Raw genomic sequence first — 17,520 nt, forward strand, 5'->3', positions numbered from 1 at the left:
ACAAGTTGAGCTAACCAATGATGATTCGAAAGACAAAGGAGACTCTGGAGAAGTACTAATTTATAGATTAGTTTGGATATCAATTTGCCCTAAAACTGTTAATTTCTAGCCAATTTTCATATACTGAGCCACTCAAACAGCATAAGTGGCTGATGGCGGCGAAGACGTAGAGCACTTCCCGTAACAGATGAGGACAAAGTTTAGGAAAATATTTCACTTGCGACCTACAGGAACGATGGTGCCAAGGAATGTGCGGTCGCATTACCGACTCACGCTGCTGCTGTAGGAAGTCAGTTTCCACTCTGTTTGAGTGGAAATTGCATCGACATCGACAACCGGCGAACGATGACTCCATATAAGTGTCAAAGTTCGACGTTCAGCGAACAGTTTCCGTACTTCAGATGGCATATTTTACGCGAAGTGCTCCTGTTGCTGATTCATTCGCAATGCAATGCAGGCAGGATCCGAACGAAGGGTGACAGCACTCAGTGGATCGTACAAATTGATTGCGCTTTATTTGATGGTAGTATGACATTGTGCTCGGATCGCGACCCGTCACTGTTTGTCTCCGGTAATTCAAAGAAAGGAATGCAGCGTGGTTAACAGCTGCCAACGATTGTGATATATTTGAGCTGTGCTGATATTTGCTGTGCCGAAATGTTTGTTGTTCTCATCTTCCGGGCTGAATGCGATAATGCTCATTTCCGTACAGAACTATTTTCCAAGCGCAAAGACAAGTTCGGTTACTTTCAAATCATTCAAATTTTGCAATTTGTATGAAGCTGCTAGGTGTAGTGAAAAGGAAACTGTTCTGATCACGTTGCTTGGTAATAGCAAACTAAAAGTGGAGTCACCGAAACCTGTGATGTGGTTATGTAGGGCAATATTGAAAGCCTGTTTTAATCCTTCTAGTGGTATAATGATGCCTTTTTCATAGTACTGAGGATTTTTCTCAAAACACTTTCCGCTGATTCTTGTAGGAAAGCAAGAAAGTTAGTTTCGCCAGCAATCAACATAACCTTCGCAATAAAACACTTAGTCACTCTGAATAACGGTTTGAAACATTTATCACACTTCACACTGTAATTCTGGAACCGGAAGTTTGAAGCGAATGAAATTCAATGTAAGCCTTTGGGGGATTGTTTGAACCTAAGTTTGCGTGTATCTAACAAAAATGTGCTCTCGATTTTCTCGGAGATGGTTGGACCGATTTTCACAAACTTAGATGCAAATGAAAGATCTCTTGGTTCCTATTGAATTTTATCGAGATCGAACGGAGTAAAATGTGAAAAAAATAAAAATGAAAAAGCGTACTCGATTTCTCCGCGACCGCTCAGCCTAACTTTTAGTCCCATAGATTACTATTGAATTTCATCTGGACCCGACTTTCGGTTCCGGAGTTACGGAGTTTAATGTGCAAAATGAAATGAAAAACCTGTTTAAATCCATCTTGTGGTGTAATGATGCCTTTCTCATATTACTCATAACATCATAAATATTACGGTGGAATTCGCAGAAAAAACTGTTTATTGAATAGAAATAGAGGGGACGGGTATAGCGTGATGGGTAAGTCGATGCCTTTCACGCAGCCCACCTGGGTTCGATTCCCAACCCCGCACATAGGGTTAGAAATTTTTCTGGCCCGAAGAGTCGAATGACCTTAAGGTTAAAACCTCTATAATCGAAACAAAAAAAAATAGAAATAGGAAAGTTTGTTCGGACTTAATCTAACAAACTCTACAAATCCTGTTCACTCTGTAGTCATAATTCTTCTGAAACCGGATTCAGATGACCGGTAAAACCGAAGTTGGTTTGTTTGCCAGCAACAAATATGACCTAAAAATTGGAACAGTTTTGAACATAGTTAAACCTAGACTTACTATCTCATGCTTTATTTGGATTAAATAAATTAAACGAAATTTAATAAACGAAGCGAACCTGCATTTCTGTTACTTCTGCATATGTAAGTTAATCTAAACAGCATGAATCAGCAGCATAAAACATGTAGTAGGATTATTACTTTTAGTATTATTATTGACATCATTCTACCTCCGGCACTGTATTACTATACTACCGAATGTGAAAATTGCATATTTTTACCTTTTTTATATATATATATATAAAAATAGGTATAGAATTCGCTCAAACTTTAGAAAAATTTTCCGAGGCCCAGAGGGCCGAATGACATATACCAATTGATTCAGCTCGACGAACTGAGCAAATGTCCGTGTGTGTGTGTGTGTGTGTGTGTGTGTGTATGTGTGTGTGTCTGTATGTGTGTTGTCAACTAAGAGGTCGAGATCTCGGAGGTGGCTGGACCGATTTTGATCAAGCTAGTCGCAAATGAAAGGTCTCCCCGTCACCCTGAACGCTATTGAATGGTTTTGAGATCGGATGTTTACTTTTTGAGTTATACGAAGTTTTATGTCAAAATTTTCAGTTTTTTGACAGTATCTGTCACCAAAGATGTCTATCTCCTCTGTGTGACGAAGAGCAAGCAAAATTTCTCCCCTCGCACTGACAACTTCAACGAGAGCTCTTCTCTTTCACATTTATACACCACTGTTGTGTAAAGTGTGCACGCATCATGAGTGCGTTTGTTTATTTCCTTTTACCTCTTCCACTGAATCGCACCAAAGTGCTAGAGCATTAGCTAATAAATTCTCTGAGGTGGATGCAGATACTTTCACAGAGGTGTACACGCCGGTGAGCACTCTGCTGTATGGTTTTCGTAGATGAAGCGTGGACACGCAAAATCAGCAAAATAAAACAATTTATCGTAAAATTTTCGGTTTTCCTTGCCAATTTTTCATAGCAAGGCTAGATCTACTCTCTATTAATTGAAGTTCACAGAAGTGTTCGCTCACAATCACTCGCCAGTGGTCACTTGGGTGTATTTAGACGAGAGCGCGTGTGAGCGATTCATGCGAAGAGAATGTGTTTCACTCGCGCCAGCTGCTTTAACCACAAGCACACACTCAAATGCTGTCTATTCGACACTGAGAAGAAGTGCGCTTTCCTCTTTGTGCGGTGCTTCGTTTTTTTCATCCTCGGTGTGGCAAAAATCTGACTCTAGCGTGTATCACTCTGGTGAAATGCCATCTCTGTCTGTCACAATTGACCTTGAAAACATAATATATTTTCCGAAGTAGATTCCGCACGGTAATACCTATCCAACAAGCCATAGATTGTTAAAATCCCTCCATTTTCAACGGAGATAACGAAATTTGTGTGTTAGCGACTTTTTCCCCTATTCCAGCAGTAGAAGTTTTGAGCGCTGTCTGGCAAAGAAATGCTTGGGAACAACATAAAACATGATTTTTTATACTGTTACATACATTTGTTTCTAAGTACCCAAAAGACTGTGTACAGCATGATATTTTGCCTTGGACCGATTTTAGCACGGTTCGTTTTTGACAACATAATCGTTCGAATACGACATATGTAAACCAGAATTTTCGAGTTGAAAGCAATTCCATAATTATATATATTTATATTTAAACTACTTACAGCAATAAATGCTGGAAGAACATAACAGCCATATACCATTCCAATCAGTTCGTCGAGATCAGTAAATGCGTGTGTGACAAATAATTTCACTCAATCTTCTCGAAGATGACTCAACCGTTTTCTACAAACTCAGATTCATATGAAAAGTCTTCCTAAACAATTATGTTAAAGAATTATGTTTGGTTCCGACCTCTGGTTCCGGAACTACAGGATGATATGTCAAACGATATTAAAATAGTGTAACTCATTTTTCTCGTGGATGGCTGAACCGATCTAAAATTCAAATGAAATCTAAGATTCAAATGAAAAGTTTTAAGATTCTTTAAAACATCTTGTTTTTCAGTCAGATCCAACTTCCGGTTTCGAAGATACAGAGTGATTAGTATAAAAATGTCTATTTCACATAAATTAATCAGGTTTATCGGGTTAGCAGATTTAGATATTCGATAACCAAATATACTTATTCAGTTTTTGTTTCGGAAAACACCCAAAAATTTAATTCGCACTACGATTCCTCAAAGATGTCTACATTGATTTTCAAACATTTTGAAACAAATGTAAACTATACAGCTACTCAGGTGAATTTGTCTGACTTCGGCTACACCGAATTTCGAATTCCGATTCCAGTATCGAATCGTTTCTCAAAGCTCAATCGTTTTCTCAAAAAAAGCCAAATCGAATTTCAGAAACAAAAGCTTTAAAGTTGGACTCAAAAATACGAATAGGTTTGGGTTCTGCTGGTTCCTGAATACCGGCTCTAGAAGTACCTTAAATTACCGTAAACTCTAAAGTGGAGCTTACTTCGACATATCATGGAATGTTTAATCGATTGTCACACTTTTAGATTCAAATTCGATCCGATTTGCAATTTCGACATTACAGAGTAATGAGTGATTAAAATCTCAAATTGCCACTTAAAACGACGGACATTAGAATAATGTCATGAAAGCTGAAACACCGAAGAATATTCATGCAAAAAACACATGCGGATTGATAAAAAGAGGTATCATCTAACTGCTAGGTGGATAAGGCACGTTTTTCAAATAAATTTGAATTCATTGACATTCGTTTATTCTTTCGGTCGTACTGTTCATAAAATAGCTAAAATTTTAATCAACCATAGGACAGTCTTTTACCAGTATTACAGTAGACATCCGTAACCGTTTCGTTTTCTTTATAGCGTGTACGAAATAGAACAAAGCACGCATCGTTTGTTTTGTGTTTTCTTATTCTTTCGATGTGATACATATTGTCATTTTATATGGCGATCCGAAAACTTTGACACTCATCGCTCTGTAACTGCGGAACCGGAAGTGGGATCCGTATGAAATTTCACAGTAGCTTTGAATATAATATGAGCTTTAATTCAAATCAATATATGTGAAAATCGGATTGCAGAGAAATCGAAGTGAGTTCTATTTTTTAAGTTATTCTGCACCACTTTCGGTGCTTCCGGAACAGGAAAAGAGGGGACCAGTGGGGCCGAATTAAGGTTTTATGTCCACAAACTAACAAGTTCTACAAACTAGAAGAATTTATCATGCAGTTTTATGGAATTTGTACCTGTTTTTGACCATCTTTTGTGAAAAAATACTAATGAAATTCGTAATTTTCCACTTATCACGCTTTAGTTCCGTAACCGAAAGTCGGATCTGGATAAAATGTTCTAGAAATTTTTAGGAAACTATAAGACTTTTCATTTGAATCTTAGTTTGTGAAAATCGGTTCAGCTGTTTCAGAGAAAATTGAATGCACACCTTTTCTCTAATTTTCGCACATTACCATGTAACTCCGGAACCGGAAGTCAGATCCAAATGAAATTCAATAGCAAGCTATGAGACCATAAGACCTTTTATTTGAATCTTAGTTTGTAAAAATCGGTTCAGCCATTTCTAAAAAAGTGAGTGCATATTTTTTCCATTTTTTGGTGCATATCATCCTATATCTATGAAACCGGAAGTCGGATCGAGATGAAATTCAATATGAAAAGTTTGGGTAATTGACTCACGTAAAAGGAAAACTTTTTATCAAAGTAGATTTAGTATTGATTCAACTCGCACAGGAAGCAGTTCTGCCGCAGGAAGTTCGCAGAACCAGTTTCGTTTCAAACAAAAGCTATTGCGTCATCCTACTGCTGGTCGTTTACATTGCGCAGTGGTTCAAACCTCCAATTTCAAGGCTTTAATTATTTGGCAGCCTTACCGTAAACTTGTTGGTATTTTCTGCAAAATTGTAGGAGTTATTGACGCGGTCTTATGGAAATGAAAAGAACGACCATGTTCTGGCGCGTGTGTGAAGATAAATAGAAAATACTTTTTACTAAGGGCAGATATGTTTTCATCAGCAAAGTTACCAGAAATTGAAATGACTACAATATTGTCGAAGACGAAAGCTCTCTATCTGCCTTCAGTAAAAAGTAAATTTTTTTACATATCTTTACACAGGCGCTGAAACATGGTCGTTCATTTCCCCATAAGACCGCGTCAATAACTCCTACAACTTTGCAGAAAATACCAACAAGTTTACGGTAAGGCCGCCAAATGATTGAAGGCTTGAAATTGCAGTTTTGAATCTTTGTGCATTGGAGCAAAATACAATGAAAAGTGGATAACGATGGGAAACCTTATGCAAAATCAGCCTTTTTAATGGCTCTAAATGTTATCTAAAGAACTACTAGAATTACAATATGCAGTTTAGTGAAGGTTTACAGTCTGTTAGATTGTAATTATAACATTTTCTCATTTTTGTGTGTTTAAACCAATTTAAATGCGTTTTGTTGACTTTAGAGTGATACAGGGGGCTCCATCTTTTATATCGGTATGTAAACATTGAATAACTGAGAAAAAACAACCGATTTCTATAAGTGATGTATTTTTGGTCAGTTTGATTCCTTACAATCTTTTTGAATAAGTTTTTGAACACAATATCAATTAAGTGACCACCTTCATTAGCAATTACAATGTGACTTCTTTTTTCTGCCGTTTACCTTTTCGAGCATCTCGTGTGTTATAGCGTCGATTTCAGTACGAATGTTTGCCTTCAGCTCGTCTATAGTTTGAGGCTGGTTGGCGTAAGCCTCGCTTTTCCGATAACTCCACAAAAATAAATCTGGGGGGATTAAATCAGGTGATCTGGGTGGCCAGCGATATTTTTTCCAATATGCACGTTGAGTTAACACAATGGAGCGACTGTTTTCGATGTAAAGTGACACTATTTCAGCGCGTTATTTCGGTGTAAAGCGACCCGTGGAAAAAATTGTACTGAATTGACGTAACACGTTTGTAGCACAAATGAGCGGTCCCAACGACCACTAAAATAGCAACATACAGAATTTTTATGTCGATTACTTCAATTCGAATTTGCATATTTCAGTGAAAAAAACTATGAAAATTTTGTACTGAGGTTCATTTTTTTCATTTAGAAGGGCCAATTTGTGGAAATCTCTGCGATACTAAACACTGTTCGGAGAATTTTTCTCAAAAGCGAAGCAGTCAAATGCTGGCTATATTCACACTCGTAATTCTAATTATTCTAGATTTGCACTAAACTGATGATTTTTATCTCTGATTTGCAAAGAAGCAATCTTTATAAGGAGTGTATCGAAAATAAGCTATCCACAAATTTTTCTTTGTAATTATGACAAAAAACGTTATTTTCTCTAGACTAAAAATTGATCCTTTATTGTACGAGATTAAACTTGAGCAAAATGAAAACCGGATGAAATTTAAGTTATTTCATCACGAATTTTAGAACTTTTGTTCGAACGCCCTTCATCAAGTTCCGGACAGGACAGGTGTTGCATCGCATTTTTTGGACGCTTGAGCCCAAATTTTTTTTGAACTCCTTCATGTTCGCAGCTGCCTTACCAGTCTTCTTGAAGACCCTCTTCACGATTGCCCAGTAACGTTCGATGGGTTGAAGCTGAGGGCAATTTGGTGGATTGATATTTTTTTCAACGAAATTTATACCCTTTTCCGCAAGCCAATTGAGAGTTGTTTTGGCATAGTGAACCGACGCCAAATCCCACCAAATCAGTGAAGGTGTAGTATGCTTCTTATATAAAGGCAGAAATCTCTTCTGGAGACACTCAGATTGATAGATTTCTGCATTTATAGTTCCGGTAGTGTAAAAAATGGTTGACTTCAAACCACAGGAACATATTGCTTGCCATTCCAGTACCTTTCGACCGAATTGCTCCACTTGAATCGACCTGTCCGCATCGCTCACATCCTCCCCAACGACGACAGTAAAGTATTGTGGACCTGGAAGGGTTTTTGGGTCCTGCTTTACATAAGTCTCAACGTCCATCAAAACGTATGCATCCGGACACTGCAAAAGACGCGAATACAATTTCCGGGCCCTTGTTGCTGCTCGCTTCTTCTGTTCTACACTTTGTTTCGAAATTTTCTGCTTCTTGTAGGTCTTCAGGTGATTTCGCCTCTTGATACGCTGGATCATTCCGACACTCGTTCCTGCTTTTTTGACCAAATCACGTATTGATATTGATTTGTTCTTCATGATTAGAGATACCACTTTCTGGTCCAGTTTCGGGTTGGAAGAACCGAGATTTCTGCCTCTTCCTGGTTGCTCATCCAAAGAATTGTGTTCCCCAAATTTATTAATGATGGTTTTAACACTGGCATGATGAATTCCAAACCATTTCGCTAATTTTCTCATAGTAATACCTTTCTCACTTAGCCATGTGTCCAGAACCTTGATTTTCACTTCCTTTTCAATACGCGACATTTTGAAAACGCATAATTTCAACCGCACAAACAAATAAACAAACGAAAGCTGACAGCCGAACGCACAGCATGATGTTATCTGAGCATAAAAAAAACCATCACAAATACATGCGTACAACTCAAATGTATGTGGATAGCTTATTTTTGATACACTCCTTAGTAATACTTTAGATTACGTTTGGAGCCATACGAAGCGCTGGTTTTGCATAATGGCCCTCATCGTTGTTCACTTTTAGTTGTATTTTTCTCCAAAGCAAACGACCAGCAGCAGGATGACGCAATCGCTCTTGTTTGAAGTGAAACTAGTTCTGCGAACGTTCCACAATTGATTCAATACTGAACTGAATTCTTGGTACTGGAACTGGAACTGAGCTCTGGACCTGAACCAACCGAAATGATGCATTTGCTTTACTTGCTGCTCAGTCAACTGCGCCGGCTGGTATGAAATAAATAGTGAAAGTAAAAAAGTACAACAGTACGCCACAAAACATTTTAGCGTCAATAGGATCGTAGTACTAGCCAAAAACTGATTCTGTACGCTAAGAATCGGCTGCGAAGTCTGTAGAAACCGAAAGGCCAAATTCTAAGAAAAAAATATATTCCCATGACTTTACTTTTCACATCACTTTTGCTCGGTTCGTGGATGCCGCTTTCCTTTCTCGATCACGTCATATGCTTGCAAATTACGTTCTTTTCAGTTCCAACCGGATCTATGACGAACACACCAGTTTTGCTGTGTCGTTATCCGAAATTAGCTTCTCTTTACATCTTTTTTCTAGTAGATCCAACTATTGACAAGAGTGCCTTTAATTTGAAGCTTAGTTTGTGATTTCGAGACTGGTTTATATATCTCTTATTAAACGACATGATGATCTTAACATTCACCCCAACTGGTAAGGAAAAATTATAATTCCTGATGCATTTTCAACGGTGCGCCAATGAATTAATATTCTCCATTATCGATACAGAGTCAATTTAACGCAGGTCGAATATCACATTATCATCGCAATCATTCCGTCCGTTATGTCGAATCGTCTCACAGTAGTCCAAAACTGGAATAAGACGGTCAAAAGTCTGTACTGACTTTCACTGATTTTTAAGAGCTAACGTGTCTTCGCAGAAGTTTTACTAGATTATATTACGCTTCTTTTGAAAGTGGCACCTTAATTTCTGTTAAGGGGGTAGCACCAATTTCGAATAAAAATAAATTAAAATCTTAAAAAAACATTTTAAGTATTTTTGCTGAAGATATAAATAGTGTAAAAAAATTAGTGCTTGAGATATATTTACTTTATTTTAAAAACATTTTTTTGGATTAATCTACGTAGAATCGACCTCTATTACCTAAGTATCTACTACAAAGTGCGCATAAATACACATAAACAAGCTCATGCTTGCACGCGCAACTTAAGCAAATTGTTGTGATTATTATTTTGTTTACTTTTTGATAATTAACAATATTAGAAAAAATCCAAGTGGAACTCGATGACATTTTTTAGGCCTTTTCAAACTTAGTTTTAAATATTCAAAATCCGAAAAATTATCAAAAGTTCAACACATTAAAAAAATTATATGAAAAATAAAATTAAAAAAAATGAAAAAGCATTGTAAAAGTACAAACCTTTACAAAGAGATATAATTTTTAAACGTGTAAATAAATTGAGTTATCGCGAAGCAACACGTTTTTTAAGACGGCATGTTGATCGTGCGACGCTCACTTAGAGATGTTCGAAGCAGCTCATACCGGTGAGCAGCTCCGAACCGATCAGCTAACTAAAGGGAGTCTATTCAATGTATCAGCTCATCAGCTCATTTATATTGAACTGAAGGTTCGTTTTGAGTGCCGTTTTTTGCGCCGTTTTTCTTATTCCGTTTTCCTTTGATATGCATGATCGAAATCATTGATACACAAAGAACAATGCTATACGAACTAACTTGCCTGCGAATTATTATGTAATATTAGTGAATATCTGCAAAAGTGGCATCCCTGAATGTACCTTAGCCTACTGAGTGAGAGGTAAGATTTTTTTTATTGACAATGGCTCGTTCAATCTGTTAAAGAAGGATAGATACACATTTGGAAGAACGAACAAAAGCTCATCCACACATTTCTTCTCAATTATAACTCGCTCTTCAAGAGCCGAAGATCCGTTTAGCTCGTAGCTTGTTTCTACCTTACCAGCAGGGATGCCAGATCATTTTTCCAAAAATCTGTGACCATCCAAAAACTCTCACTATTTCCTACCGCTCTGTAATTTTTAGTGCTAAACTGTGATCAATTTCAAAAATCTGTGATCAATTTCAGAATCTGTCTAAATCTGTGACCATTTTCAGAGGTTTGTGAAAATCTGTGCCATATTTCAAATCTGTGCAAAAGGTTGAAAATCTGCGAAACACAGATTAATCTGTGAACCTGGCATCCCTGCTTGCCAGTACGGTGAGCTGGTGAGCTGCGGTTCTTTTAAAAAGAGCTGTGAGCTATCAGCTCACTTTAAAGATTCGATTCACTGGAATAGTTCAGGAGAGAACTGCACATCTCTACGCTCACTGCAAAAGTGAGTTACAGAAATAGCAGATGCGTGACGCCCTCCTTTTCTTGAGCATTCAGCATGGCCATAGTGAAAATGAGTCACAAGTCTTCAGTACAAGGTTTCCTATGTAAAGAATAGGTAAAATGATGTATAACTTTTCCTGAAAAGAATACCCCTATGCATTACCTTCTACAAAATTATGAGATTTTATATTTTCTACAAATATTCCGAACAAAGTATGTATAAAAAACTAACTTGAAACAAGTTATGATTAGAAAACTTGTTTTAAGGGGGTTGTCATAATTCAATAACTAAAATTAACTTTGAAAAGGTCTAAAAAAAAGTTCCATCGAGTTCCACTTAGATTTTTTTATAGTATTGAGCATATCTTTTCCTATAAATTTTGTAAAATTCAGCTGCATAAAGTTGCATATTCCGGTTTGGTGTGAGGTTATCATAGGTAAAAAAAGATAAAATGATGTATAACTTTGCCAGGAAACAACAAACCTATGCACTACCTTCAACAAAAATATGGGATTTTTTATTTTCTTCAATTATTCCAAACAAAGTATGCATAAAAAAGTAACTCGAAACAAGTTTTGAATAAAAAACTAATTTTAAGGGGGTTGCCATGAAAACGCTTTGTATATTGGAAACGGTGCGACCTAGGCTTTTGGTATATTTGACAAAGTAAATTATTTTCAATAGTTCTAAAACTTTGTAGAAGCAAAAAAATTTCTATCTCTTCAGAAAAAAAGTGATGGTTATATTTTTTGTCAAAGTAGGCCATGAACAATAAGGGATAGAATCAAATTACGCGGTATATATAGGAAAAAAAAATTTTTTAAAAGCAACTATATGCATTGAAAAACGGTTTGGCAGCTATTGATTTTTGTCCACGTTGTTATTGATTCGAACCACTGTACTAAATCACGTTCTACCTGGTCCACCCATCTTGCCCGCTGCGCTCTGCCCTCCGAAATTAGCTTCTCTTTAAATATTTTTTTCTAAAAGAGCCAACTATTGACAAGAGTGCCTTTAATTTGAAGCTTAGTTTGTGGTTTCGAGACTGGTTTATATATCTCTTATTAAACGACATGATGATCTTAACATTCACCCCAACTGGTAAGGGAAAATAATAATTCCTGATGCATTTTCACCCGGTGCATCAATGAATTAATACTCTCCATTATCGAAACAGAGTCAATTTAACGCAGGTCGAAAAAATTTTCACATTATCCTCGCAAGCATTCCGTCCGTTATGTCGAATCGTCTCATAAAGCTCCCAATCAATGCATACACATATCATACTTTAACATTTGTCCGTTCTATCGCATAAAACATGAACTGCCATCGATTTCATATCCATAACATGAGTAAAAAATATTTGATGCTTCGCCTTTATTTTCGCTTTTTATCGCTGACATACACATTCCCGCCACCCGAATCCCCCACACACGCGGTCCCGGACAGAAAGGCGGAACAAACGGCAACCGAACCGGAACGCCGGAGCGCAGAAGAACTACAGCCGAACAGTCGCAACGAGGTGGATCGGACATTTCAAACGGGTTCCGGCACCGATGCCAACCTCCAGCATTATGTCAAGTACTCGTTGGTTTGCTACAGTTCCGGTTGCATTGATCCGGCCGACATTGGCAGTCTTTGCTGTCCATTTTAATTAAACACGAATTGATCCCGGCGAACGTGCGAAAGGGGGCAGTTCTTTGTTCGACCTCAAGCTAATTGATCTGATTGGAAAAACATTTCAACACTCGGAATTAACAGCAGCTGTGACGGAGAACTATCCCGGAAAAAAATAATATGCGCAAAGGCGAAATAATATTTTCCGGATATTTTTTCCCACATAAATTTATTGCTAATTGCCATTTCATGTCTGTTTCAATGTGCGGTATACTTGGGAGCAATCATCAAAAATGAATTATTGTTGGCACTGGTGACGATATCAATAGCTTAATCGAAATTAAAACTTATTCAACTGATGAACAAAAAAATTCCAATCGATATTTTCAGGGAAGCGTTCGTCAACCGGAAAACTTCTCCGTTAATTTGCTGAACCACTTCAAGAGTGTTTTCGGACTAACGGATCGCGATGTGTACAACTACGTAAGCCGCAACGTGGTATGCACTCCGCAAGGCCAGTGCTTCAACCCGGGAGATATCGGTCAAATTTGCTGTCCATTCTGATGCGTGAGCTGATTAACGTGTCGTAAAATTATATACATTTTTAAAGCAAAGCTATTTTAACTATTCGATTTGATATATATTAAGATGCAGAAATAAAATTTTTTATCGGACACGAAATTCTCTTTTAAGTTATTCATTTGCCACTTGATTCCCTATTAACCAGAATCCTTCATGCAACGATGATAATGGTACATATTCAAGGCATCGCATAGGAGATTAACCGTGAGGTGCCGCTCCGTGTTCTATCATTTCTTCACTCACTGGATAGCAATGGAAGTGCATCACTCCCGTGGAAAAGGATAACAACGATATCAAACACGGTGATTTTTTTCACACAATATGTAAAGATAAGCCAGCTCTTCTTTAGCCTTTAGATTCTGGAACCATGTCAAACTAATCAAAACTAATTAATTAAGAACAAGCAATTATTGTTACAAAAAAAATTGTTTCGAAAAACAAGACTTTACATTGAAACGCGAAAGCATTGTGAAGTTATATAGTAATAGTTTGTGCGATAGTTTTTCCCTAATCGAAGAAATCTTGAGACTAGTTGTCGTTATCGATGTTGAAAGTTAGGTGTACTCCAATTGGTCTTTCAATTATTGTTTCTGTAAATTCCATCAATTCCCTCGGAGCAGATAAAAAATTGACGATTTTTGTCATTATCCTATGACTGTTTTGTATAAGGGAGAGTGTTCGGTTACGGGCACCCTTTTATTTTATGCTCATAACTTCTGACTTATTATTTTATGCTCTTAACTCCTGACATTATGACGACATCTATACATCAATGGAAAGCTAAAGTCCCTGATTAAGAAACTAAGTTGATTCATTCGATAGAAAAAAAAATATTATCAATTTAGTAAAGCGATAAATTTTGGCCATTTTAAAAAAGGTGTTCGGTTACCGGCACTCAAAGAAATTTCACTAAAAATCAAAAAATATAAGTAAAGACTGCAGTTAATCAAAGAAAAAACACTATCGTCCCAAAAGACATGAATCCACCAAATTGCTCACAACTTCGACCGATAGAGGAATTTTGAGCATTAACGAAGGCACATCTTAGGAAACATGTCTCGGCAGCCGAAATCATTCAACAGTTCGAAAAAGATTAGAAAAAAGTGTCAAAACATGTCGCCAAGAAGTCTGTACGGAATTTAATGAGGAACGTTCGCAAGAAGGTGCGCCAGCTAGTCTACAATGGCTAAGTAGCAAATATTGAGAATAATATTCTGTTGTTGTAGTCTAATATTATCAGTAAAATTTGAATATCAAACACTTGTGAATTATTTACAGTGAAATCAAAGTGCGTCCATACTTTCTGGGACAGTCTTTAGTGTTCAAGCTTATTCTCTTCGTATTCGACCGGGATTTTTTCATCGGCCTAAAGAAAGATAGGAGTTTCAAAGATATTCCCCGTTTAGGTCGATATGTACCTCATTCAATGATTTTTTTTTTTTTCATTTTTTTTTCATGACGATCTAACTATTTATATACGCACCTATACCGTAGAAAAATTATTAGGATAAATATTTTACCATTTGTTTCAGTTTTTCAATGTAATGTGAGTTTTTGAAAAAAAAATACAGGTTTTGTGCCTATTTGAGAATGGTACAACTCAAGCCTACTCAAGCGGGTTTTTCCCTGTCAATAGTTATTAGAAAAATCATTAAGACATAAGTCGGATGATAAAATGATGTTTTAATGTGTAGGTAGCAGGGTTTGTATGAATGAAGCAGTGAAGATGAGTATACATGCTTCACGGCGTATGATATTCATGAATATACCTGCTTTATGAACCATGTCGCTTTTGAAGAAATGTGAGCCTTGTTGGTTTATTGGAATGGCTGCCCATGCACGAGAATGGAAGAGAGCAATCAATATTCACCCCTACTACTGTTTCTCCTTCTGACGGTTTCTCAATATTCACGGGGCTGGAAAGTGACAAAGATTATATATTCAATTTTCGCTAACAGACTGATGACTGGCTCTTAACTGTCGAATCGGAATCAGCAGGAACTTGATTTACAGAAGAAACAAGAGTGCAGGAGCTAGTTTCTCCATAAAACCCAGCAAACGAAGCGTTTGTTTGTTTGCAGTATTTGCTGAGATCACCAAATCGCCATTGCTAATTCCTGCACTCCTGCTACTTCCGTTTATAATACTCAAGTATAACTAAGAATTCTCACCCTCTATTAACTTGACACGAATTAAATAAGTGATATGCAACAGTTTTAGTGGCATAAAGTCATCAATAACATCCGTTCGCGCTCGGAGAGCCAGTCATCAGTCTGTTAGCGAAAACTGAATATATAATCTACATCACTTCCTAGCCCCGTGAAAATTGTTAGCTTGCAGTTAAATATTTTGTTAGAAGAACGACGCTCAGACCAACGAGAGAGAAAATTATATTCACGGCTTCTGTGCTTCATGAAGACTCTAACACCAGCACACTCTACCATCTGTGCATATATGGAATATATTTGCTTCCACTAGCGTTTTGTTTATGTGGTTCTTTTTGGCTGGAAAGGCGTTCTCTTTGTGAGCGGTGGAATTGTTCGTTCACAATGCAATGGAAACTATATATTCATTCATCGGTGAATGAATATTCCAAACCCTGGTAGGTAGCAAAAAACGATCTTTGAGTTCGATCCAAAATCCAAGATGGCGACTTCCGGTATATTGATATTCCGTGAAAACCCTTATAAAGTGGATATTTTATGAACGGGTTTGAAGAGCAGATTCTGGAAAGCTATGTTTGGTTTCTTCCATTTAATCAGAAATTCGGTTTCAAAAGTATTCCAATTTAAGAGTTTTTATAGAATATGTATGAACCGAAAGTCACCATCTTTGGTTTCTAAACGACCACAAACATCATTTTCCGGCTCCTGCTAGTTTAATCCGTTACGTTAATATTACGTATATTGTAAGGGTTTTCAAGAAATACCACTAAACAGGAAGTCGCCATCTTGGATTTCAGAATGACCCCAAACATCGTTTTCCGGATTCTACTCTTCAAACACGTTCCAAAAATACCCATATTATAGTGGAATTTCAATACTCGGAAATTGTTTTCATTTTATGCAAAAACCTCTTTTTATGAAGTACACAGAAAAAATGAATTCTACAGGTTACATAATTCTACAAACGATACAATTTATAACTACTTAACGTGTCAAATGATGCAATATTCCATTAGTACAGAATTTTACAGGATCCGAGTGTTATTTGCAATTGCCGCTGTATGGATTTATAGATATCAATTATTCATCATGCAGATATGTGCTTCTGTGGCTCAGTCAATTAACTGACGATCTTATATTTTAACTGATGATCTAATGTTTTTTATTTCATTCGATTTCAAGCTATGTAATTTTCAAATCACACAATTTCACATGTTCTTGAATATAAATTTGTGTGAACTACGACGCTCCATTTATGTGCATCTTATAAGATGTAAAATCACACGACTTTTTCGATCTGTGTAGGTTTGTGAAAAAAAGTTCACGTTATATGAGACCAGGTTCGTAAAAAACAGATTACGTCATTTGGGATTTAACGTAAAAAAAGTATTAGTAAACGAAGGTTTGGGTGTATTGGAAATGTTTGTCCAAAGCCTGCTCACGTTAAATTTCGAACCCCAAAATAGTATCAGAAAAACGATTCACATTGGAGTTTTGAAAAAAAAATATGTTTTCAGTGGATACATTCGGAATGAACTGTCACTCGTCACAGAATACAACGGTGAATAACTATTTTATGAAGATGGCACAATTTATAATTCAAAATTTTAATATACGAGGTTTGACAATTAACTAATTACTTAACCTCTTAGATATCAAGTACTGCGATACGCTGATGATGGTGTGGCACGGAGCGTTGTCGTGGTGAAGGATCCAGTTACAAACGCCGTTTGAGCGCACGCTGTAGACTCGTTTCCGTAATCTTTCGAGTACTTGGCGATAGTAGATGTGATTTACTGTAGTCCCGATGGACCTTCAGTGAGTCCGCACCTAGACTGAACTTCCGCACCGCGTCTCGTCTTTTATGCTTCAACATTCCTATTTAAACTTAAACACCTTCGCACGACCAGCAGCACTATCACCGCAAATTTTGGTCACGATGCATTGCTCTTGAGAAGAAACGCATTATTTTCGTGACGAGCACTACCAACACACGTCTATTCAATACGACACAGCAGGCAAACTAAATTTGCTAGAGCGACAGTGTAGAAAAGTAAGATTCAGGGAAAGGGGAGAAAAATTCCGAGATCTTTGGTTGACCACAAGCACGAAAATAAAATCTGTATCTTTAGTTAATCGTCACATCTCGTATATAACTCGAAATTCGAATTTTCCTAGCATTTTCCCAAATGATTCACAAAAATTTCGTAGCTTTTCAGGAAATTTCCTAAGTTTGCTAAGAATGTATCTAATATGTTAATCTTTAACAAACACTAATTATACTTTTTTACTTTATTTTATTGGTGCACATCCCTTCTCCGGAACATGACCAATTGTAGACTTCCA

The 17,520-nt window shown here is 37.0% G+C and overlaps 1 protein-coding gene across 1 annotated transcript in view; it reads left to right on the forward strand.

Moving 5' to 3' along the window:
* The window catches only part of LOC131436389 (uncharacterized), a 53,502-nt gene extending 40,400 nt beyond the window's left edge, over positions 1–13,102 (forward strand). Inside the window, exon 4 of the mRNA XM_058605093.1 lies at positions 12,818–13,102. Coding sequence (XP_058461076.1) covers positions 12,818–12,991 — 174 coding nt within the window. The 3' untranslated portion in view covers positions 12,992–13,102. The remainder of the gene's footprint in view (positions 1–12,817) is intronic.
* The last annotated feature ends 4,418 nt before the right edge of the window (positions 13,103–17,520 follow it).

The sequence above is a fragment of the Malaya genurostris genome, chromosome 3 (assembly GCF_030247185.1).
Source record: "Malaya genurostris strain Urasoe2022 chromosome 3, Malgen_1.1, whole genome shotgun sequence".
NCBI lineage: Eukaryota > Metazoa > Arthropoda > Insecta > Diptera > Culicidae > Malaya > Malaya genurostris.